Source organism: Tachypleus tridentatus, chromosome 6, assembly GCF_004210375.1.
Source record: "Tachypleus tridentatus isolate NWPU-2018 chromosome 6, ASM421037v1, whole genome shotgun sequence".
In the NCBI taxonomy this organism is placed as follows: domain Eukaryota; kingdom Metazoa; phylum Arthropoda; class Merostomata; order Xiphosura; family Limulidae; genus Tachypleus; species Tachypleus tridentatus.
In genome coordinates, this window is record NC_134830.1 from 136085416 (window position 1) to 136111423 (window position 26008).

The window sequence follows — 26008 nt, forward strand, 5'->3', positions numbered from 1 at the left end:
TTGTAAAAGTAAAAAAGTTTATTAAAATTAACAATATATCAGCAATTCACTGTAATAACAAATATTTTACAATTTTTTTGTTTATAAATATACATAAGTAACACAACATTTTCCTCTTACAAATAAGTTTTAAATTCCTCTTACATTTATGTAACACTAACATTCAACATTTAGATCTTAAAGGCAGTTTTTGTCATATCAATTTAAGTGATGTATCACTAGTGTTTACTGCTAGACTTTATCTCCATCTTCATTATAGATCTTAAATATTTACATTATGACAATTATGACCATTGGATAAAATAGTTTTGTAATTGAAACTCATTCAGAAAGTTAAAGCTAGAATTTATTGCTTTTTATGTAAGAAAAGAAACACGTTATAATGGAAAGATCTTATATAAATTACAGACAATAAATGAATCGTGTTTTTAACACATATATCATGTAGTTATGAAAGTTAATTTATACATACATGGCTAGTAATTACTAACAAATGAACTTCAAGACGTGAATTAAATGTGGACATATTTATTCAAGGTCCATAAATTCATTAGGGTTAGTCATACTCTGGAACCATAGCACTGGTAGTCATTGGAGTAGTTGATAGGAGGTGTTCAAATTCGAGGCTTTTCACATTATCATGAGTATGTTAATGTGAAAATGATACTACCACCTCATTTTGGAACAGTTTAAACCACTATCTATTGGGTTAGCCGAGTTTAAGTAAAATGCCATTTCTTTTGAAGGACTGTTCTATCTCAACTACAACTGCAAATTCATAATATTGAAACCAACATCAAGAAAAAGTACATTATTAGTATTCTGAATCAAAACTTTAAACAAATTAGATTATTTTATCACTTTAACTTATTAGAATTAAAATTTGTGGTTGGAAAGAATGACTAAGTAACACAGACTTTAAAAACATTTAAAAAGATAAAAATATTAATTTATCATTTCTAAAACTATTTTGAATGACCAATCATTGTACAAATGAAACTGCTTTCTTCTTAAACTTTTTGTTTCAGATATGCTGGATAGATATATCAAGCACCAGCCATGGGAGTTAACGCATGATGTACAAAAGTTCTCTAACGTGCACTTTAAATACACACTTCATGACTCTACAGTTTCAAAATTAGAGTACTGCATAGCCATGAATTTAATGAATAATAATTTACAATTTCAAATATATTCTCATGTACCAATAAACAAGTATAAAAATTGTTTTTCAGTCAAATGTTCATGGAAAAACATTGGTTCTTAATGAAAAATAATATAATTTACAACAAAAAATATTCTCTAAACAAAACAAAACTAAGTTAGCATTTTAAAAGTAAAAAATATAGACTATCATGAGCTGGTTCACCAGAAAGGACCACAATAACCATTACAAGAACAACTGTTAATGTCACTCCAAGGGGGTCTTTGGTGTTGCTAGCTGGATGCTGCTGCTTTATAAAAAGGTTTAAATTATTTAGTGAGATGGACAAATAAATGCAGATGGGTTTTGAAAAAAAGGAAAATGAGGGGGGATCTGATTGGGGTATTTCATCTTTTTTCACACTTAACGGTGAGAATATGAGGACTAAGAAACACAAATATAGATTTTGTAATGTGCTATCTTTGGAAGTTGTGGAGGTAGTAAACTTAAGTTTAACAGAAAGCTTGATAAGTATATAAATAAGAACCAGTTATAAGAATATTTTTAAATACTGGTTTTAGCTTAGTTTATTACCAATTGTCCTAGCTTTTAACACTAGTGTAACTAATCAGAAGTTGAGCATTTTAACTAAATTGTCATATACTTTATTAGCAATATTGTGTACAAAACCTCAAACATTTCAACATCATACAGTACTTCAATACCAAACAAATATTGCATCCAGTTACTTAAACTGTTTGATGGGAAACACTAGTCAGGTATCATGTCCAGTCACTTCTGCCATCTGATGGGAAACACTAGGAACCTGTCAAACTAACTTTTACTATTTCTAAGAGAAACTAAAAAACAGATGCTATACACTGTGGCTTCCATTGCTTAAGTCAAGGATTAAGAATGCTTCAACTGTTTCTTTTATTGTTTCAGGTGTAGCATTAGGGTATCCCACCATCATTTCTACTATATTACAAATAGCAACAGGAAGGTGTTACTCTTTCTGTCCTACATTTTTCATAAAGCACTGTCACTGTTTGACGAGTAGCACTAACGAGGTATCAGGAGCATTAGGAAGGTGTTAAGCCATGCCACTTGTCTGTTTGACAAGAAACACTTAGGTGTCTTATTGTTAACTCCCACAATTTCACTAGTAAGACTAGGAAATTGCTCAACAACATTTAACTTTTCACTACTTTTATGTCCATATTTAAAACATCAGTTTGTTACAATAGTTTTTTCATTAACATGTACTTTAAGCCTTTACAAAAATCATTTTTAATTCATGCTGTCATATTCTGTTAATCCCATTCATTAATCTGCATTCACTTGAATGTCTGATAATCCAATGTATATACTGAAAGAAAGAGAAAAATAGTTATTCATAATGTGTTTTGTATTTAATATTTGAGAAAAACAAATAATTTTGTTGAACATCTTAAATGAAAATCATTTATGAACAGCTTACTAAATCATTAAATGAAATCTCAAAATATTCATGGCTGGGCAGTTTCTTTGCTATGGGTACACCATAAACTTAAATAAAACTATTCTCATTTTTCAGTGAAATGTTGTGAAATTCTAGTCATTTGTAAGGTAATAAATAAAACAGGTAATTATACTATTTATTGTTAAAACTTGATTTTCTAGCTTTTTTGTTCTTCACACACTAAACTAAGAAACCAATGTATGTGATGCTGTATGTAAAACATTTTCCAATAATTACATTCAAGAGTGGTATTGCAGGTTTTAGTCTTTAAACCATTTGCAGGTTGTGCCTTTTAATTGATAAATTGTCAGTTTAGTGCAAGTCAGTATATGATTTTTTTCTTATATTTTTCTTACTGAATCTTTGTATCACCATATAATTAGGTTAACATATTTTAATTTGTTGAACCCTGCTGGTATATACAGTTTCTTCTAATTTACTTCCAAATATAACAACAAAGTGTGAGCACTCTGATCTCCAAGCCAAACATACAACATGAAGGCTATGTGCAACAGGCAAAATATTTGGGTTTGTATCAGAAATTGCTTTCCCTTGTATGTTGTCCTCAAGAACTCTAACAACACAGTGAAAGTGCCTCAATGTTTCAGTTTATATACCAAAGCTGATGTTCATTTCTCAAAAATTCCTGCCAAACAGCATTTACAGTGGTTTCACACTTTGTCATGCAGATTCTTTAATAGGGTATTTTTAATAAAGTAAAAAATAAAGACTTGTCCATGAATATACTGAATCTTTTTAGACTAGTTTGAGTGCAAAATGTTTTCATGTTAAGATTAAGTATACTTTTCTTTATCTAAAAATCTCAAATTTCATTTGTGTAATCTTTAAAACCTTCAAATGTTTGTTTTTAGTACAATTTTATATCTTACATTATTTTCTCTATGCTAGCTCTGCACAAGGCAGGTCAATCTGACCAACCTTGTAACCACTAACAAAAAATTGAAATAAATACAAACTAGCCTTTTTTTCTTTCTAGAACGATTTCAAGTTGTAACATGAAACTACATTTGTCTATCTAAAGTAGTTTAACCTCATAACAGTATACACATTTATAATGAAATTTTATTGTTTTATTGCCCTTTGAACCATGTTTAATAACTACAATAACTAGTACTATTCATGTCATTATTAGCTGTAAATATTGATCACTTGGAAAACATGTGGCTTATGTTAAAATATTGAATTAAATTACCCATGATCTACTCTGATTTGCTTGCATATGCACTTTGTGAAAAATGTTTATTATTCATTCTACCTAGTCTAACCTAAGAGTTTTCTATTTTACACTTTAGTTTCTTTTATGATAAAAAGTTACAAATATACATGAAAAACAACAAATAAAGTATTATTTGGACCTTTTTTGGCTACTGAGTGTTGATGACACTGCTGTTTTATATTAATATTAATAGTTCATTATATAGGCATTTAATTAAATAATGTGCCAAAGAACAAAGATTAATAATATGCAAAAAAACAAGATGATGTCCTATAACTATTACAACTTTGCTGAACAAGACCAGTTACAAATTTATCCAAGCTAGTCATGTTTTCCATAAGAACAAAGCTTGTACTGAAAGAAAAAACACATTTTTCTGTAAGGAAACAACTTAACATTATTTGATAAGATGAAAAGTTTGGTTTCCAATTTGTTAAAAATAATATATAGTATTAAATGTAAGAGAACTACTGACAAGTCCTGAAAGAGAGGATGAGGCAAGAGGAGTCTAATTTTCTACTTTATGGCACTGTAACCAAACAAAAACTGAAAGCTATGAAAATTATGTTTTACTTAAGCAAATACCCTAATATAGTTGATATGTCAAAGTGAGATTAACACATTTATGACATTTTTGTCTTGTCAAAGGGTGTTCTAAAGCAATTTCAATCAGACATTAATTGCAAGTGGGTTTAAGTATGGAAAAGCAGACGAGTATCGAAAGTTTACAATACAACTGATGTAACTCAATCACAGCATAAGTGGATTATACACCAATACTGTTGTGATAAAAGAAAAAATTACACACTGATAAGACATACTTTAAGATAAAAATACATAAAAATAGTTTGGTCTGTCAAATGAATTTTTAAAGCAATTGAATTGGCATAAGTGGATTTAACAAGAAAAGAACTGTATAATATTCAAAATACAATTATGACATGCATAACCTAAACACATTTTGTACATGCTTACTTGCTTTGAGTACATTATTTTCAAACAAGCAGTCTGTGCAGTACTCATTTATTGTTAAATTTATCTCCAACAAGTTACAGACACCTACTGTGGAAGAATCCATGGCCAAACATACCCATATATTTTAACTTTTACATATATATATATATATATATAGTACATTCCTGATAACTGTTTATGTAAAAAGTGGGTGAAAACAAAACATTTCTTAGCTAAAACCAACTTGTTCCTGGGGTAACCAAAATACAGGTACACTACTTTCACCATAGCTTTTAATGTGCAAACCAACTAACAATCCATAAGAGTATATACGTACAGCACAACTTTGTCCACAGTACAAAGCAGAATAGCATCCAATGCATTTAAATTTAGCTGCTTTTTCACACAAGTTACACTTCACAGACACAGTCTGAAAAGAAAAGAATTATTTACAAATATACATATATATTTTATCACATTTATACATATCATTTTGCCTAATTATTTAACAAAAATACCCCTCACTCCCCCAATAGAAAACCTATTAACAGTCCTATACTGTACTGGTTTTATGCAATTTATTTGACAAAATAAATCATATGGTAAGACTTTTTGTACCTGAACGGTACATTAACTACCCAACACAAGTGACTGAATACCCTAATTATAAAAGTAATTAAATACACTGCATTTCTGGATGCTAAATGTTTGTTCTACTTAGTTTGAACCTCACACATTAAGTATTAAACATTCCAAAAATATACAGTGTACAATTAAAAGTATGCAAGCACATTTCAACCAATATTTCTTGAAATAAATGTGCTTGCATACTTTGTTACAGAAAAGTTTTAGATTGCATGCCAAAACAGTTGCCACATTAAAATGTTTCTGGGCTTAGCAACAAAATTTTAAAATCAACAGAAATATGGAATCTGAATTACAGTGGACCAATGAACTTTTAACAGTGAATCCACAATTCCTGGAAGTACTCTGAAATATCATTATAACCATAAAGTATATTTTGTTTCTCATCACAATTTTACTCAACAAAAAGGACGTTAAATAATAACTTTCCTAACTACTGTCAATACTCTTTTACAAAAACAATGTTTATTCCCATGATGTATTCTGTAGAAGGAATGGAAAGGAAATGGATAAAACTTGCTTTTGTGATTCAAGGATAGAACAGCAGTAAGTATGATGATATGCTGGATTAATCATGCTTTAAAAGATTAATTTGAATATGCTAATACAACAGTATGTTGTCACACATTTAGAACCTAGATATTCTCAACTATTTGTTGTGCAATACTGCTAAAGACAAGAAACAGACATGACTGTGGCTGGAGATATATAACAAACTGTTCTGAGTAAGGATATTTGTATATATATAAAAAAACACTTAAATGATGTATATTAAAAAGGCCACAACAATATTTTAAAGAAATGAACATTCATTATTCTCCTTGAAAGAAAACAATTTACACAGCAACATATCTGAAGAAAGGAATTACCCTTAAAACTACAACTTAATCTCATCCAAAGCAACATTCTCATTCTGAGTTGAAGTGAATGCTGTAACCATAGAAAGAGGGTCCTCTTTTCAAATGCCACAGCAATGAAGCTAATAAAAGCCAAAAATTCCTAAGTTTACAGCTTCATTTCTGTTCTGACAACCAAAGTCATACAAATATGTATACATCTAATATCAGGCTGATTTTAGGAATAGTGAATGCAAACATTGTTTGTCAACATCACTCCAAAATCTGACAGTGGAAAACTAGCCAGAATGGTGAATACCATGTGGTGGATTTGTCCAGTCTTAAACCAGGTGACAATGGGAATTTTTTTTATCTAGCTTGTGGTAGAAAGAGTATTAACTGTCTACATAAAAAGAGCACCACCACCTTACTCTCAATTGAGTGGAAGTGGTCACACTCAGTAGGAAGCCTCCATGGTCCATCCAGTATCCTAGCAGTTAGGAAGTGGTAAAGTCTCCTGTACTGTTCTAGGAGAAGGGAAGGGATGCAAGTTGGAGGAATGCTACACTAAGATTGAACAGCCATATTTTGAAAATGAGAACACTCAAAATTTATTACATCAGGAACAGAAAGATGGGAAGCAATCCTGCCAATACTTTAATCAAGACAGTCCAGTCTATGGATTGATATGGTATAGTGCAAACCTTAATTATGAACCAAGATACTGAGGCAAGTCTTAGCCATGTGAAACATTCCATCTGTTCAGCAAACATTGTAGATCTACATGACTGTATGGTGCTGATTTATACTGTAGTCTATCTGGACAGGCACCACTCTCCACAAAAAAATGACAAAAGGGCCAATGTAATGGTAAAAAATAAAAAGTACCTGCCCCTATACAATTGAAATGAAGTGCAAAGAATGACAATGGAAGGCAAGTAGTAGTCAGATGAGGAGAGCAAGGTCAAATGATGCAAGTAATGGCCTATAAAAAGTTTAAGTTGTGGTCCACATTCCAGTCTGTACAATTTTCTCCAATGGATGATGGAAGTGGGCAAGTCAAAAAGAGGGTGAGATGAAAAATCTGGTTGGAGATATGGAAAATGCAATGAGAATCTTCAGATAATAAGCAAGCTTTGGTGAATTCAACCAGTAAGGGTAACAAGAGATCATAAGTACAAGTAACAATTCCATGATATAAGTAGGAATGAATAAGATTCTTGGATTGGTTAGTTGGTTGGTGGTACTTTATAGCACAAAACAACTAGGCTATCTGCACCAAATGTCCAGCAAAAAAATTGAAGTAAAATTATTAATATTCATAAAAAGAAATCAAGGTAAAACAAAACAAAGTTTAATTTTTGAATTAAAAACAAATAGCATTAAAACAATTTTTTACATCTAGTTTAGGCAGCAAACACATACATGGATATTTAGATCCCAGAGGGGGTAAACTGAAAAAACAGAACCTTCCCTAAGAGGTCCCTTCACATACAGGAATCCACACCAAGGGGCAAGATCTTGGAAAGGATGCAAAGCAAGCAAAACACCAATGTAGAATATGTACAGGATAAGGACAATCAGGGTCAGTACAGGAATAAAAATGAAAGATGAAGGAAATAGGTATAAAAGCAGTGTCTCCTTTATTCACTGCTAATGTTTTTTGTTGTTTTTTTTGGGGGGAAGAGAAAACCTACAATCCTGACAAAGAAATATAGTAGATGTTAAAAGAAGTCAGACAGTGTCTACATAAAAAAAAGCATGAAAAAAATAGTACTGACTGATAGTAATTCTTGATGATGAGAAACCAAACTGAAATGAAAATTATCTCAGAACAGCTGGTTTGGGTATTAACACTTTTACTGATAAAGAGAGAACAATGTTTCGAACTTCCCAGGTCATCTTCTTAACCTTAATTCGTGTTAAGCTGGAGTGTGATGAAGGCAGGCTGAGTTTGATAGAAAAAGAATCAGCAATGTGTAAAAAGTAAGAGAATGGATTAATGAAGTGGGTCAAGGTCAGACACTATGGGTGAATGGGCTAATACTAGGTGAAAGAAGGACTCAACACAAAATGATTTCAATCAGGGAGAAGATAGTTGGTTGATTGTTTGAAATTTTTTGCCATAAAGCAAAAGGACTAACTGCACCAAACAATCTGCATTAAAATAAAAATTAAAATACAATAAAATTAAAAAAAAATTCCAGTTAAAGTCATACAATGCCACTAAAGGTAAACTAAATAGAATAACAAAGGCCAATGGCCCATGAAATGTTAACACAATAAAGATGGACAGCATTACTATCACCATTGACACTGTCCAATCAGACTCAAAGAAACTTTGACCAATGTGTAGCACAACCATGACAACTTCCTCCTTCCAAAGACAGGACAGCCAAACAGCAACAAAAGTTTTGATGTGGAAAAGCCTGTTATGACATTGCTCAATCCAACATGACTGCCAACTGACATCAAGTTGACTTGAATACAGGACCATAGTCCATATAAGAGTGGGTGTAAAATGGTACAGTCAGCTTTTTGCATAGCTTCTACATGATCCAAGGCAAAAGAAATGGCAAACAACTTGGCAGTAAACACAGTAACTGTGGAGAAGATCCTGTAAGCAACCACCAAGCCACAACAATCTGACAGTTCCCACAGGTTCACCTGATTTTGAATCATCAGTAAACACAGTAACTGTGGAGAAGATCCTGTAAGCAACCACCAAGCCACAACAATCTGACAGTTCCCACAGGTTCACCTGATTTTGAATCATCAGTAAACACAGTAACTGTGGAGAAGATCCTGTAAGCAACCAGCAAGCCACAACAATCTGACAGTTCCCACAGGTTCACCTGATTTTGAATCATCAGTAAAAACAGGAATAGATGAATGGTTTGAAAGATGTTCAGCAAAGAGAAGTCTGTACTACCAATCAGGAGTATCTGCCATCTTCAGATGACTCAAATAATGATCATAGGTTAGGACTGTAATGAGCCATGGTAGGAAGGGCTGATCACAGGAGTCAGAAATGTCATTCAATAACAGACCCACTTTGGGCAGCTACACTTGGATACAAAGGCCAAAAAGAGGAATGGCAAACTATTTATTCCAAACAAGCATGACCCAATAAGGAAAGAAAATACAACCCCAGGGATACTGTGGTAAGAACTGAAGATTGGTAACATACTGCAAAGACAGTTGCAAATGGCAGAGGCAAGAAAGAGGTTCATAGAACTCAATGTACAGATTCAAGACTAGCAAGGCTCAGAAACCCCTGTGCAGAGACAAAGCCACAAAGTTCCAACATCTTTGAGGCAGAGAGCCTGGCAGAACCATAAACTAGAGAGCCTAACAGATCTTCATCAAAGAACATCAATCTACTCCCCAAGATGTGGAAAAGAGGGCATGGAGTATGTTCAATCGCAGTGTATACTTCACACAAAGTTACTTAATATGAGAAATAAAAGACATCTTATGGTCAAATACAAGTTCCAAGAACTTTGTCTCAGCCACCAGAGGAAGATGGAGCTCAGGATCAGGATGCAAACACCACTGGGAGCAAAAGTGCATGCAAGTAGTTTTAGATGAGTAGAAGGTGAAACTGCTTGCTATGGTCCAGTGTAAAAGACAATTGAGAGTAGTATGAAGCTGCTGCTCAATAACCTCATGCTAAAGACTGACAAGAAATATGGAATTAGTTAACACATAGGCCATATGCAACATATGGATGAAGTTGGTTAGTGATAGTGTTGGTCATGATACTGAAATGGGTGACATTCAAGAGAATGCTGAGGAACTCTAGATTTGTATGTTAAAAAATGGGGAAGGATCTAGGTGACATGGACTAAAATTTACGTCAAGTAAAACGTTATCAATAAAAGTGGATAAATAGACACATGACTTATATGAATGGAGGTTCCACAATATGCCAAACCTTCATGTAATGTTATATGCCTTTTCAAAATATAAAAAAAACAGAAATGTTTTCTCTTTATGAATGTCCTATGAAGTTTTGAAATGAATCAAGGTGGTTCAGGATGGAGTGCTGTCAACAAAAGCTACATTGAATGGGCAAGAGGAGGTTGTTTGTTTCAAGGAATGACACATGACATGAATTTACCATCCTCTCCAAAAACCTTACAGAAACAGCTAGTCAAAGCACCTGGATGATAATTAAAAAAAATCTTTTGACCATTCCTAGGCTTTGAAAAATGGAAAACAACAGTCCTCTGTCAAGCACCTGGAAAAAGGTTCTTTTGCCAGATCCAGTTTAAAAGAACTAAGACCTAGAGAGGCAGCAGAGAGATGGCACAGCATCTTGTAGTGAACATCATTCATGTTGCAATTTGAACTAATTCTGTAACTTAAAAAAGGGTAAATTATATTTATTTCAACTTCATTTATTTGGTGGTTATGAGGTTCAAATTGATCAATCCAGTACAGTGTTATTGAAAAAAAAGTTTGAAATTTAGGAAGTTTTTCAGGATTACACAAAGGATATCTGAAAATTTTAAGATGAGGAAAAGTATTTTAAATCTTAACATGAAAATAACTTTGCACATGAATTATTCAAAACAAATACACAGTATATTCAAGGACAAATTTTATTGTAGTTTATTACAAGTACTTTACTCAAAACATGAATTTTACAATGTGGAAGACTTCTGTTAACTAAAAGACTACCTAATTTTGTGGATATATATACATACTACATTGAAAGATAGAAGTATTAAATCTATGAAGGCTTTAAACAAGTACAAAGAAGTCACATGTTTGGTCAAATTCACTGATTCTGTGTTGAAAATTAATGAAAACCCATAAAGGTCAACTCTGTTACTTTTTTGTTACCAGAGACTGCATCATTTAATCTTTTTCTGAAGCCCTTCACTGACCACACACCATTTTGTTTTTGTTTTTTTAAGAAAAGTGAATAAGTAATAATGGGGAGCTTGTATACAGATCCAGTATAAATGGTGCATTAAGCAAGATTTAAACTGTTATGAACAATATAACAGGGTATGAAAGCTCAAGTGAGTGAGATCAGATTCATAACAACACTTAAATGGACAGAGAAGAGAAACTTTTGTTGTGTGAGAATTAAATTAGAAGAGTTGCACTACAACAAGCCAGAAATATTGTTTTGAATAATTAACCTTTTTGCAACAGACTCAGTATAGCATACATGTTCACACATAAGGTATTTGTACTATAATTTCCAACGCTGTATGCACATCTTCACAAAATTTGGTAGACTTTTAGTACTGATTCCAAGTCTTTTGTACACACAGTCATTTTTGTAATAAAATATTTTTTACTAAAGCTTTTTGTTAACATGGTCAGTTTCATTACTAGTTCAAGGGTGAGGTGATTTTTGTGTCATGATTACAAAACTATTCTTCATAATAAAAATCTCAAATATTATTTGTATAATCTCTAAAATTTCCTAAACACACTTCATATTTTATATGTTATTTACTCTACCACAACAACTATATGGGGTCTGTTTGACTGACCTCATAACCACCATAAAAAAAAAGGAAACAAATGCTTAGTTTTATATAGACTAAACCTCATAGCATCACACACGTACTCATGCACACACGCATATATATGTTTATTATTCTCATTATACTGACTTGGCTAACAATACTATGATGCACATGCAATTAACATTACTGTATCTAATGATATAAAACCAACCTTAAGTCTTTACAAAGTGATACGTCTTGGTTATGTTTTAGTGGACAAGCATTTTCGAAAATACAGTTACATTTCAACTATTACACATTATCATGTATATAGATTATTAATATCTATAAACAAGTTTTTAAACTTAGTTTTCTTAAAACAGAACAGCAAATGAAGAAAAAACAAACAATTATCACTTTGTTATGACCTTTGTACTTGGTTGTTACTTCTCGTAGCTCGTTAAGCCTTAAGAAATTTTACACGTCGAGGATGTGAAACAAAACCAGAATAAACAAAAAGTCATAAATAATTATACTAATACCACAGAATTCCATTATAATTTAACAACTTTAGTAAATAAGCTGTAATCTGGAGCAGACTAAAGACACAATACTACCTCCTTGAAATCGTGTTTCGAAAGAACATGATGATATCTTAAGACACAAAAACAGCTGAGAAGACCACAAGGGGGACATTATGAGCTTTCAAATGGCTATCCACATGTACACAAGGAAGGAGCATTTTAAAAAATCAAAAGAGGTGAGCAGAGCCACTATGTTTAATTCAGTACATCCACTATGTATAAGCAAATAGAAAAAGATACAAGGTTATTATTTTACATTCTAAACTTGTTATCAGTCATTTGAGTTCCTAATTTGCACAAAACTACAGACTTTGTGTTTTCACACCAAAAACATCTAATTTAAGCCAGTACTGCATTTAAAATACACAAAATACAAAAATTTCAAGTTTTTAAATGTATACTTTTAAATTATGAAATTAAGTAAGAAATAACCAAAATTTGGATTATAATCTACAGTTTGGTACCCAACTTACTGACATGTACATTTTTAAAACAATACTTTGATAAAATTTTGAATGAGAGTCAACAAACACTATGACATGGCCTTTGACCCTTGATCCACAGCAGTAGGGTTAAGTGAAAAGAAAACTGTTTTGCTTTAAAACATTATTATTATTTTATTATGCTTACTATAGACTGAAATTTTTCTAAAAGACTCCATGCATGATTTAACTGTATACTTCACAAAATTTATCAAATGCTTATACTACATTTTTTTTTCTCTAGAACACAAAATAGATTAAATGTTATACATTAATTCTGTTTATGTTCTATAACTAAAGCAGTGAAAATTACTTCTTGGCTTTATTTCCAACAAACATTTCACTGTTGTTGATACTGGATGTGTGTCAATTAATATGTCTACATTAGAGAAAAAAAGGAAAATTATCATCCTGTTCTTACCTGAGAACCTCTGTTGATTTCTGGATTAGGCCTAATATTTGTACTTGTTTGAGTGTTTTCATCAGGCACTCTCTCAAATGTTTTGAAATGGGACAAATCATTCCAAGGTTGATGAGTTATTGAGCTTCCAGTAGTTCTAACCTGCTGATTGACTAAATCATTTGACCAAGAATACCTTCCTGGTATATTAACTCTATCTCCTGTTTTTGAAAAATCTTGTGGAAGAGAATAGGGATGGCTTTGATGGACAGTTGTTCTTTGCAGCTGTGGAACATAGGTAAGAGGAGAGAGAGGAATATTTTGTTGAGTTTCCTCTATTCTTTCATTCAGATTGTAATGGATGGGTGACATTAACAAAACATTGAAACCATTATTCAAATGGCCATTTCTCAACTCACTTTCTGTTGAAGTCCTACTACTAACAAATGTATGTTCAGACCCAGGAGAAGCAGAATTCTTTGAACTATTTCCAGTTCTTTGGTGAAATGTTCTGTCAAGTGTTTGGAGTACTGGCCATGAGCTACAATGAGCTGGTTGGTTTAGAAGTAGTCTGTTTGTGGCTGAAGCTGTTTGTTCTTGACCAATATTTGCTTTACAAGTATTGACACTGTTCAGAAATGAATTGTATACACTTGAAGGAATTCCTATAGTTGCCTGCTGACTTCGAGGATTTTTGCTTACAACTCTTACTGAAGTGGCTGTATGGTCAGACTGTTGTAGCTGCTCCCTTGATGTCTTATCTTGTTGAAGAAGTTGACCATAGGAAGCTTTTCTGAATCCAAGTTGCTGTTGTGTATTGTCAGAAATAACCATTTGTTGTTGCTGCTGTTGAATTGGTACATGACTAGATGGTTGATAATCAAATCTTTTACTAGGATGAACAAGTTGCATGGCATCTTGAGCAAGTGTTTGATGGTGCTGCTGTTGAATTGGTACATGACTAAATGGTTGATAATCAAATCTTTTACTAGGTTGAACAAGTTGCATGGCATCTTGAGCAAGTGTTTGATGGTGTTCCTCATGAACTGGTAGCATACTAGATGGTTGATAAACAAATGTTCCATTCAATCTAGAATTTTGAGCAAGATTTACAGACATACCTACATCTTGAAAGTTTTCAGCAACTTTCCTTGGTAGCTGGAACTTTTTTTGGTAGCTAGAATAATCTGATACCCGAGATGCATTTGAAGCCAAAAACATTAAATAATTTCCAAAGCGATTACTGGTATCCGAGTTGTAAAGAGCTTTAGAAATTACAGAATTATTCTTGAGATGAGGTGATGATGATGGATTTTGTAACAAGTTACAATTTTCCGTATTTACACTGAGTGAAGAATGCGTTTCCACATTTACAGATTTAGACAAAGATCCTGATTCTGTTTGATTAGTGTCTTCCATGTACTTGTTGATAACCTCATAGTTCCCGTATTTGTCATCTTCATTCATTGAAGCACACTGAACATTTGCTGGCTGATAATTTGCTGTTGATTTTAACAACCTTAGTGATAATACTTGCTTCTTGATCTGTAACAGTAAATGATCCTTCTTTTCCAACAAATCTTCTGTACTTTCTGCAATATTTTCCTGTGCAATAGCAAGCTTTTTAAGATCTTCAAAATTCTTTTTTAACTTATTTTTGAACAAATTTATGGCTTGTGTAGGACCACAATTTAAGTCTATAATACTAGCTACGGCTAGCCAGTCTAATTCATCTATGGGAGTTGCCGAATTAGAAGATTCCTTCAAGAAACTAACTATTTTTTCTTCAACTTTTTGTTCAGTTTCTTTTTCAAATGAATAATTTTGACCATTTAATTCAGGCCCCTCAGTAGTGGATTTAGATTCTACACATTTTAAGACATCCATTTTATCTGGAGGATCAAAGGATTTTTCAGGTTCTTTAAAATTTTCTTCCTTCAAGAAATGTTGAGAAATTTGTGGAATTTTAAGATCAGAAATGGTTTTATCCGAATTCAAAGATTCCTTTTCATTCAAATGTGTAAATTCTCTTTTTCCATCATAGCTACACAGTTCTTTATTTACATTACCAGTTCCTAAGCTCTGTATTTCCTTCTTCTCTACAGGTTCTAATTTCAGTTTTTGTTCAACACACTCAGTTTCATTTAATTCAACTATACAGTTATGTTTTGAGCAATTCATTTGGGCTGTTTTAAGTGACTGATTATTCACATCAATGGAACTTTTAATTATCCATTTACTACAAGAACCATCACAGTTTTGATGTACATTTTCCACATTGGCTGTATGCACTAGACAGCATTTCTCCTCACCTGTTGAAGTGCTTGTAATGGTTTCCATTTCATCACCATCTTCTTTAAAGGTGACACAAACGTCTTGTATCTCAGTTTCAAGTGAGCTTTCTCCTGGCCCATGTATTACATCATCAAAGTCACCATCATCATTATCAAATCTCGTTAAAAACAAACCACTACACACTTGCTTTATCTCCACCCTCATATTTTTATTCGTCCAAGTAAACTTACAATTCTTGGCATCAGGTACTTTCATTATTTGTAGATTATCTCTTTCTTTCTTTGTTAAGTTGTTGGCAGAAACTAAATCACTGTCTACCAGCTGTTCTATGTGATTTGTTATTTCTTTTTTGTACTCATTTTCTACCATGTATGCATCTTGTAGATTTTCATTGTCTGTGGGTTCAATCATGTTTTCACTTTCATTTGAATGACAAACTTTTTCACTTTTATTTTGTTCAGGTTGTTTATTGCTAAAAAGGCATTTTTTCAGATTATCTTCCTTTTTCATTATTTTATTTTGGTGTTTAGATTTTGAGCCATTTAAAGTAGTATCATCAGAATACATTCTTTTAACCATTTGACCTGGTAATGGACTACCTTCATCTTCATTACAGGAAAAGCTTCCTTCAGTTAATGTCCTTTTCTTCTCAAGTTTTCCATTAACACAGACCTGGTAGCCTCATCTTGTGATTTTTCATCCACTAACAAATGTGCTTTTAGTTTTGGCGAGTGCATTACTACTTGTTTTTACTCCGCATTTTACACTGTCACAGGTAAAGTCTTGGCTTGACACTTTGCACACATGTTCTGAGACTCCTTGGAAATAAAATATTCTCCACATTTATAACAGTTTATGTGCTTGCCACTAATCTCTTTCCTTGTATTTTCTGGTGCAAATCTACTGCATTTTCTCTCTGTTTCTTCAGAATATTTTATGGGAGTGAGAGAAGATGTTTGGTCAACTTCTTGATTAACTACTGTAATAAGAAACTGCTTCAAAATCCTTGTCTAAAACATCATAATTTACATTTATAGAAGATTTCTCATCTTCATTGCAAGCAGGACTGCTACAGGTTTGAGAGTGAACTGTGCTCTATCATCTTTGGGTAGAAGTTTTGTTTCTGCTCTGTTTATCTGATACTGTGATGTTCATTATACTGTTAAAGAGATATTTCTTTATCTTTCTTGTAAGACTTTCCTTTTTCCATCCATAGATTAATTATTAGTGACGTGTACTTTGGTTCACTTTTTTTTTCCTGTATCTGGTTTTGAATGATTTAAGAAATTTTCACTTATGACTACAGTCCTGCAATACGTATGTCCAGTTAGCTGTAGCATGTTGAACTAATTAGTATATTGATGGGATTGGGCATATTCACTTGTCTATTCTACTAAAATTTTCACTGCAAGTACAAAAACAAAAGTCTCAAGAATTTAAAACACTTTCAAAGGCACTAAGCTTTATCATTTTTGATGTCACTTAATTCTACAGTGTCCAACTGTCATCACTTCTACATCTGCTTCTTGTAAAAGTTTCTTCTACTTTTTGTAATTTTATCAATTTTATAATGGGGTACTAATGAACTCAAGTTTTCTTCTCTATTAAGCATTATTTCTTGATTATTTGAGGGTTAACTCAACAATATTTCTCCTATAAAACTATTAAATTCTTTATTAGAAACACTATCCATAGCTTCCAAATAATAATATATTTCTTTACATCACAACATCTGTTCTGAATTGCAATGCGTCTGTTTTACTTTGGCAATTACTTTTTCCACTCTGTTAAATGACCTGTAGCCCAACTTGCAACTGTTATGTTCAAAGGAAAATATTGGCTTAACCAGTACAGACTGAACTAGATGTTTTTGAAACACACCTTGGACAAAGAACTGCCAAATTAGTTTAGCTGTGGTTGAGTTTCCTCCTGAATAATTTTTATGATTTTTTTTTTTGCAAAGAGTGCCCACTTTACAACTTAAATAGAGATAATAGAAAGACTAATTTTCAGTATCATTGTTTATAAGTGGAATAATAAAGTGTTTTTTTTACATTTTTGGTTCATCTAAGAATCTTCCTAGTTTTTGGAGTTCCTTTCCATAACACACTTGTATCACTTGACAACCACCATTACCAGCAGTGCTGGCCATTCAGTTTCACACAATTTTATTACAGCTATTATTGACAACCATTTCAGCTAAAACAACAGGATAAAGTATGATCCTTTTCAAACCTACTGAATACAAAATAAAATCAAAAATGAAGATGCAAACACTGAAACAGTTTACATTATTTCACTTCATCAACAAGTTGTTACTCTTAAGATAATGTTAACCACATAACTGTAAAAGTAATTCAACATTACTATTTATCTTATAATTAGGGTAACAAATTGCCTAAAACTCTCTTTAAAAAACCAAAAAACACTGAAGGTAAATAAATATTTCTACTCATTGTCACACACTTAAAAAAATACTGTATTTTGCAGCAATAACAGAGTAGTTATGAATAATAAAAACAATGTCAGTAAATAACATCAAGACTTACCCCAAATATATCAGCTAGTAGCAAACATCCATACACTTCATCAGAATGTCAGTAACATTCATAACTGTCAAAACACTTAACCCTAACATTAATATGCAAGCAAAGACCACCCCCACAGCTAGTTCTTGTAAAAATAATAGTAAATTCAAATTAAATAACAATAATATAAAAATAAATAAATAAGGTGTTAAAATAATGTGTTTAATTCCTACCCTAAAATCGGATTTGTAAAGAACTTAAAGAAACTCATTAAATATATAATGCACAGACCACTTCTTTGCTGACCATTTTATTCCAGCCGACTTGATGACATCTGGTTTTAAGATAAATCAGCTCCAGATATAAAATATTTGGTGTGGTTGATGTATTATTCCATATTCTCATTTGGTGTAACTCATGGGTTCGTAAAATTGCATTCACTTAAATTTTTCATAACAAACAAAAGTATATTTATCCATTTTTAATATCATATCTAACAAATAATGTAGTTAAAACTACGATGAGTTTGTTTTGTTTCAGACTTTTGCACAAATGTACACAATGGCTATCTGCTACTAATTTAAGTAATATATAGCCTAGATCAGTATTTTCCAAACTTTAAATAACAGCACTCTCCTAAATCAGAAAAATTTCCCTTGCAACCTGCTCCTGTCCCTTCATATTAAAACAATTTCCACCAATGATGACAGCAAAAATCAACACTTTTTTAACTTTACCTAATATACATTTTTTAATGAAAAAATGTGCATTAGGAGTAGATATATGCAAAAGAAAATATGGAGGGGTGGAGAGAGCAAAGTGATAGTTTTTGTTAGATCATTGTAGTTTCAAAACTCTTGTTTCTTCCATCATTCTTAGGCTCTCCTGCCAAAAAAGCCAAACCCCTTGGTTTGGATATCACTGGTCAAAAGAAAAGACAACTATAGCTCACCATTCATTATCATACCCTTGTATACTTAGTATATAGCTGTATTTTAACCCAAATTCTTTTCCTTGAAACTAGAGAAAAGTCTAATAGAAATTTTTGAATTGACAATAAACCCATGATACAACAAGTATCACCTTCAACATCCATCAATCCCACTTAAACAACTCATTAACATTAGGATAATACAAACTTGGATTCCCATTTATTTTGAATGCTTTTATATACAATGTCGTTTCTCAAGCTTGACTATATTACATTATTTTTCATTGTAATAGTTGTTATTGCTCAAAATTATTATATGAAAGTTGTATGGAGCAGCCTTTTCCAACCTGACCTTTTGCTTTCTGGAACAAATGTACTTATGGTCGGTCAGAGGACAACGATTTATAACATCTTGAGAAGGCCAAATTACATTTTTTACACAATGGACTACCTGTGAATCATAATTAGAAATCAAACCCTAGATTTTAGCTTTGTAAGTTCATAAAAACTTTGAGCTGACCCACTAGAAATCAGTTATTATGCTTTGAAAGATAAATGGGTCATAGGTAACCAGCCTATGACTCATTACTCTAGAGATTTTCTACTGATGTCAAAACTAGAGATGTGGCCAAGAGTTCCAGACCCACCCACCCTAAAATTCTAGGCATATTGATCACATACTTTCAGCTTTTATATATAATAAACTGGTTTTGTACTGCTTAATAAAAAAATAGAAATTCTATAAACACTATTACATTTGATTTGTTTTAATGACCATTTCATTAACAAAAAATTAATTTCAGCTTTTTAATTTATTCACTCCCTTCACATCCACTATTACAGAACAATAAGTGTCAAAAGAATTGTGGAACATTTGTTAATTTATAGGTTGCCAAACTAACATCTCCACAGGTCACTAAACAGAACCCCATCACATTTAGTTAAGAGACTTAGAACTCTCATTATGAAAATAAAGCTTCTCTCAAAAAAGAAAAGTTGAACTAAAGAGGGCATTAAGTAATGTTGAAATTTTTTTAATTCTGTGACTAGAGGGTACCATCATTTGAATAGTGCCCTCTTTTTTTTTTTTTTGTAACACTGAATAAATATTACTTTACTTTGTTTGCATTGTTGGATCTTTAAATATTAGATATTCACTCAAACATTCAGAATTTCTTCTTAATACATCTCCTAACATCTAGTTATCAACAGTTTCTTTTCTGAACTAGAAATCAAGTTTTGCTGTTTGTTTATAGTTAAGCACAGAGCTATACAACCACTGGTATTGAAATCTGGTTTATAGAGTTGCAAGTCCACAGACATGCTGCTGTGCCTTTGGGGTGCAGTATTACTGGGAGAAGCACAAATCTATTAAATTAAGCATTTAGGTAGAAAAAAAGTAAGTAATTATGTACATAATTATTCCTTAACAACTGCTTAAAAAAAAAGTTATAATTATAGCATGAACCAAAACTTACCATTGTGTTACAGGTTTCCATTTAACCCAAAATTGTGGGTTTTGTAAACATGAGATTTGACCCCATTCAATGTATTAATTTGCACCACAAAATGCTCACGTACAATACAAACAAGCACTTTGCTTTGCACATTTACTATAATGTGCTAAACAGCAGTCAATTTGCACATAACTGTCCACAATCAACTTCTAACAGGTTTCATCAATGACAAGGAATTGCAAGAAAAGAATGCCACATGATTAACCTTTTCCCCCCACAGTAAATCACAATCTTTCAGAGTTAAACATTTAATTAAACTACTTTATTGTCAACTTGTATGAATGAAACCAACATCATAACATAGATAACAAATCAAAATTTATTATTATTATTGAAATTCTTAATTTTATAAGGAAATATAAAGTTCTCACCCTACCCTAGTGTGAGAATTGTGATGTTTATTGTCTGTCTACTCCTCTAATTCTTACCATTTATCTAAGAAGTGTGAAACTTGATACAAATTACTGACTTTAATATTGTCATTGTTCAGGCAAAGCATAATTCACACAGCCAATCTTTAGTTACTAAGCAACAAAATAAAAAATTAGACCCCTCTTGCCTCAACTACTTGTAATTTGTCTCTTTCAGAACTTGCCAGAGTTCCCTTTAAACACTTAAGACTATATTACTTGTAACCAAATGAAAACCAAAATTTTCTCAATCTAACCATGTATTACATAATATTTTGTTTCTTGTGCAATGCATTGTCTATTTTCCTTCCCATTCAACCTTTTCTTCCCATGACAATTCAGTTGAATTTCTAATGGTTTTTAATGTATAGTTAGAAAGCCAGAAAATTTTATGATAGTTATAGAGCATTATTTGGTTTAGGCATATTATTATACTATGTTGTTTGGCATGTTATTTAATTAAATAATGATTTAATGCAGAAGTACCACAGTAAAAAAACATATGGTTAACTTTCAATGACAGAGAGAGAAAAGAAACAAAGAAAAAACACAACAAGTAAGAACTATTTGCTTGTTCTTTATCTGTATTTGCTCCACAGCAGCACAGCTGTATATCTGCAGACTTACAGGGCTAGAAACTGAGTTTTGATGCCTGTTTGAGCAGAGCACAGAATAGCTTAGCTACAAAACTAACAAGCATGCATTTTCTTCATTTATAATCATAAAAGTAACCAAGATGTAAAAATTAGAACTTTTTTTTTACATTAGATAAAGTAAAATAAACAACAAATTTCATCAGGTACACTGGAGAGTAGTATGTGTGATATGTAAATCAATATTGTAATCACTCATGTTAGCCATGCAATTTGCAAAATTTTATGTATAGTAGTCACACAGTTAAAAGGGTAATAAAACAAGAACATTACACATAAATAGACGTGCACTGTTACAAGCTACACAGGAAATCAAGTTGTCACTTTTATTAACCACAGAAAATATTTTCATGTTTATTAGAAAAGCTGTTAAATCTTATTCACTTATATACTGTACTACATGCTGAGGGCCAGCAACATGTAGTGTACAAGTAACTTTTTCCTGGATCATAAAAGTACACCTAACTTCCATAACTCTGATTTAAAAAAAATCAAAGGAAAACAACATGAAGTGTAAACTGTAATAACTTAGTTTACATCAATCATGAATTGCTTTTTTTTTTTAGTTTATTAAACTACTTATGAGATCTTTAAAATCGGTTTGAGGCTCTTCACTATGCAACCCTAGAGAGAACCCTGCACCACTGAGATTCAAGAGGGAACTTTGTTCTTTTCTTTGGTTATAATCATCCCAGTCAACTTCAAACTATAGCAGAGAAGTACAGCTTTGACTTTGCAAGTACGTGTACCCGACATTAAACTCAGGGAATATTTTCAACAACTAATTTGGTGGAGGAGGGGGGGATCTTAAGAGCCATAGAAACTAATATAACACATCTGTATTGTATACTGTGTCCATCTGCAGAAACAGTCTGCATTCCAAAGGGTTTCTTCTACACCAGCTCTTAAAAGTTGGGTAATTGTAACTGCAAATGGATCATGTGACAACATAAAAAATGCAGTTTTAGATTTTCCTTTTCAACTAAAGAAATGACATTTATATAATATGAAACTTTAAATTATAAGATCCTTGATTATAATAATAATAATTTTATTCAAATACATTTAAATTGGTTCAATTAAATTTTGAACATAACTCTGTTAAATGCACAGAAAGGATGAACTGAGTTTAAAAATGGTATTGTTTCTAGAGGGTTAAGCATTTGTGTATTATGATACTGATGTGTCATTACTGTTTGATCTGAAGATTACGTTCAAGACATTGGAAACCAATTTGAAGACTGGGTTTCTATCATTAAAGCATCACCATGGCTTTAGTTAGCTACAAGGACAAGGAGGTTATATCCATAGTTTCTCTGTTCTTGCTTCCTTCACTTATTTGCATGCACATAATTGTAATTTATAGTTTGATTTCAATTTTGTGCAAGTATACACAAGAGCCATTATAATTTAACAGTAAAAGATCAGAGGGAAAGGCAGCTAGGGCTGCTCTTTTACAAACAAATAATGGGATTGACTGTAACATTATGTTGCTCTCATGGCTGAAAGGGCAAACTTATTTGGTGGGATGGCAATTCAAATCTGTGACCCTCAGATAAAGAGTTGAGCACCCTAACCTGGTAGTTTGAAAACAAGCCAACATGGACACTTTCACTTCAACATTCTTCATTTTCTACTTATCACTTCACTTTTAAAATATCAATTGTTTTTCAACTAAACAAATTTTCATTCCAACATTTTTCCACCACATGAACTGATACTTAAAACATCATGTCTCAATAAACAAACCCTCAGGGATCGCTTTTTTCAAAATAACTTTGTTGTGTAGTAGTTATACAAAAATAAATTGTTTGATATTGTAAAAATCAAGTCTTATTACTACTTTTTGTGTGTGTATTTAACTTATTGCCCTCCGAGAAGTTCAGTGGAAAGTCTTAAGGCTTATAATATTGAAAATTGGGTTTCAACATCTATGATGGGCACAACATACAATCAGTCCAGCATGTAGCTTTAAGTTTACAGACAGAAAACTCAATACAGACTTACTATGCAAGACTGAAAGTTATTAGAAAAGTTGTTTTAAATAGATATGCCTGTTTTAGATACCAGATATCACATCAGTTATTTGACTGCTTTGTACAGTGATGGTAGCAACATAAGACAAAAACATTAAAAACAATGATTTTAGGTGATCTGGTTTCATACTAGAACAACACTCAGAGAATATGAATCTGAGATGAGAATATGAATCTGAGATACTTCTTGTATCAGTACAGAATCCAGAAGTTTGATATAATTTTCTCTGGAAAGTTAACACAAGATTACAGCAGAGATTACATAGGTTGATAACATTCATGTTTAATGTAAATATAATTTAGAATGTCAAATTTTCCTATCCTTGAGATTCTAGTAACAATGTATTTCAGTTGGTCCATATTATTCAAGGCTAGGAGAAAAGAAACTTATTTCACATAACTCACTTCACGAGCCTTTAAAACCTGGGTGTGAACATGTCCTTTTGTAAAGTCTCTTCCCTTCTGTTGAGAATGGTATTACATGGTATGGTAGCAGTAATCTCTAGTTCCACTAAATTGTGGTGAGACCAGTATTATCTAGTTCACTAAGTTGTCTTGTTGTGTCAACAGCAATATATTACATGATTCCAGTATTATGGATTAAAGAGGAAACAAAATGTAAAGTCCGCCAAGATTTTATAACTCTAAGCAGTGTCAATTACTAACACATAACACAAAGAAAACATCCAGATCAACAGTGCAGCAGGCCAGATCAAAGGGAAACATCACTTGTAATTTACAGTTTCGTGGTTTATTCTAGCACCAAAAGGAGTTGACCGATATACTTTGAAAGCAAGAAAACTAAAAATATCAACAATTTGACAAACTACCTCTACTTGTTCCATGTACCTGTGTTTAGTCCCAAGGAGTTATTGAAGGGATTGTTCACCTCTATGAGAGAATCTTTCACGTACCAAACGTAAACAGGCAAGCTACACAATGACTTACCTGCAATAATATATTTCATGAAACTCATTTCAAACGCTTTATATCAAATATTCTGACAATGATTCGATTTTTAAATTTAATACAATAGCTAATATTCATAAACAATTACAGCATCATATTTCCATGGTTAGGCTAAATCACTAATAGCACAAGCACTTTAATAGTTTAACTATGTTTTTTGTGTGTTTTTGATGCTATTAGTATTTTTACTGACTCTTTACTAACAGAGTCTGTATAAATTACAATACGAAATACAACTAATTTATAAAATAATCTGATTAAAATGTATTTACTCTTCAGTATTTAAACCTGTGAACTACAACCACCTCGAGGCAAGTCTAGCCTCTGATTAAAATTGCGAATGTGACATAAGCAAACATTTCAGATTTTTACTTAAGATGAAGAATTAATTCAAACATAAATCGTGTCATAAATGCAATTTAAGTTTAATAAAAAAAAAAAAAACTAGTTATATGTATAGCATAAGCGTTAGGACCTTACTTTACTTTTATAGTAACCATTAGTTACGGTTCATTATGTTAAATTATTTCTTTTCGATTCCCTATGATATACTATAAAGTATAACAATTAACACAGGTTTGCTTACCACATAATTATCAACACCTTGACACCTTTTCTGCAGAATATGTTTCATTCCTTATAATCAGGCAAGTGATTTTACGTCGGAATACCTGATAAGATTCAACTAAACATAGTTTGAGATCACATACTCATCTATATCTGTTCTCCCAACCACTCTGTGATATTTTTACGCGTATCACAAGTTGCCAAAATGTGCGCAGAAAACGCACTATTTCCGTTAAGTGACGTTTCAGTGTTATTTAAGTTACTTGTGGCTATAAGGTATATAGTCCAGTCTTAAGTTCAGCAAGGGGTACAATCACGGAAAAGTGTAAATTGAAATCGTGTAACTCGAGTCACAAAGTCTATGGATGATAAGAACATGGGACCAAAATTTTATAACCTTATATAATAATAAAAGAATATCTAAACACAAAATAATGGAATTAATAGTTATATTAAAACCTCTACTCACAAATCACATTTTGATGAAATTACAAATTAATAAATCCTTTTAAAGAACAAATTATTCATTTAACAGGGCTCTGTAATTATTTAAAAGTAAATCTGTCGTTTAAACCACAAGAGAACTTACCATTAAGTTTGTAAATAAGATGATATTCAAGGCTTTCTTGTTTTAATTTGTTGAATGAGTGTGTGTGTTTACTTATAGCAAAGCCACATCAGGCTATCTGCTGTGTCGACAGAGAGAAATCGAACCCCTAATTTCAGTGTTGTAAATCCGTAGACTTACCGCACTCATCAGCTACTCGGGTACCCGGTAGGGGGTTGCAGCCCTACCCTGTACTTAGCATTTTATAGGGACCTGGCTGACGCTATATCAGAGCAGGTCT

At 32.1% G+C, this 26008-nt stretch overlaps 1 protein-coding gene across 7 annotated transcripts; it reads right to left on the reverse strand.

The window, feature by feature from the left end:
• Window positions 1–25481, reverse strand: LOC143253760 (uncharacterized). Of its 7 annotated transcripts, none has more exons than XM_076508092.1 (6): window positions 25180–25481; window positions 24455–24572; window positions 17604–17787; window positions 13276–16954; window positions 5174–5266; window positions 1–2513 (listed from the first exon to the last, which is right to left on the reverse strand). In XM_076508092.1, exons 4-6 carry the CDS (start codon window positions 16126–16128, stop codon window positions 2448–2450), a joined length of 3012 nt encoding a protein of 1003 aa, XP_076364207.1. In that variant the 5' UTR covers window positions 16129–16954; window positions 17604–17787; window positions 24455–24572; window positions 25180–25481; the 3' UTR covers window positions 1–2447. The 7 variants fall into 7 exon arrangements, 6 of the variants coding, with proteins under 6 accessions (XP_076364207.1, XP_076364205.1, XP_076364208.1 ...); XR_013029842.1 differs by adding an exon at window positions 12406–12584 and having other exon boundaries at window positions 2469–2513; window positions 13276–17787; XM_076508090.1 differs by having other exon boundaries at window positions 13276–17787; window positions 24474–24572.
• Window positions 25482–26008: the final 527 nt, after the last annotated feature.

Coding starts and splice junctions, on each gene's coding strand:
- LOC143253760 (XM_076508094.1), bottom strand. CDS start 16,128: ATGGTTAAAAGAATGTATTCTGATGATACTACTTTAAATGGCTCAAAA. Junction 5,267..13,275: donor AAATCAACAGAGGTTCTCAG/GTAAGAACAGGA, acceptor TTTTCTTTTCAG/ACTGTGTCTGTGAAGTGTAA. Junction 2,514..5,173: donor ACTGTGGACAAAGTTGTGCT/GTACGTATATAC, acceptor TCTTTCTTTCAG/TATATACATTGGATTATCAG.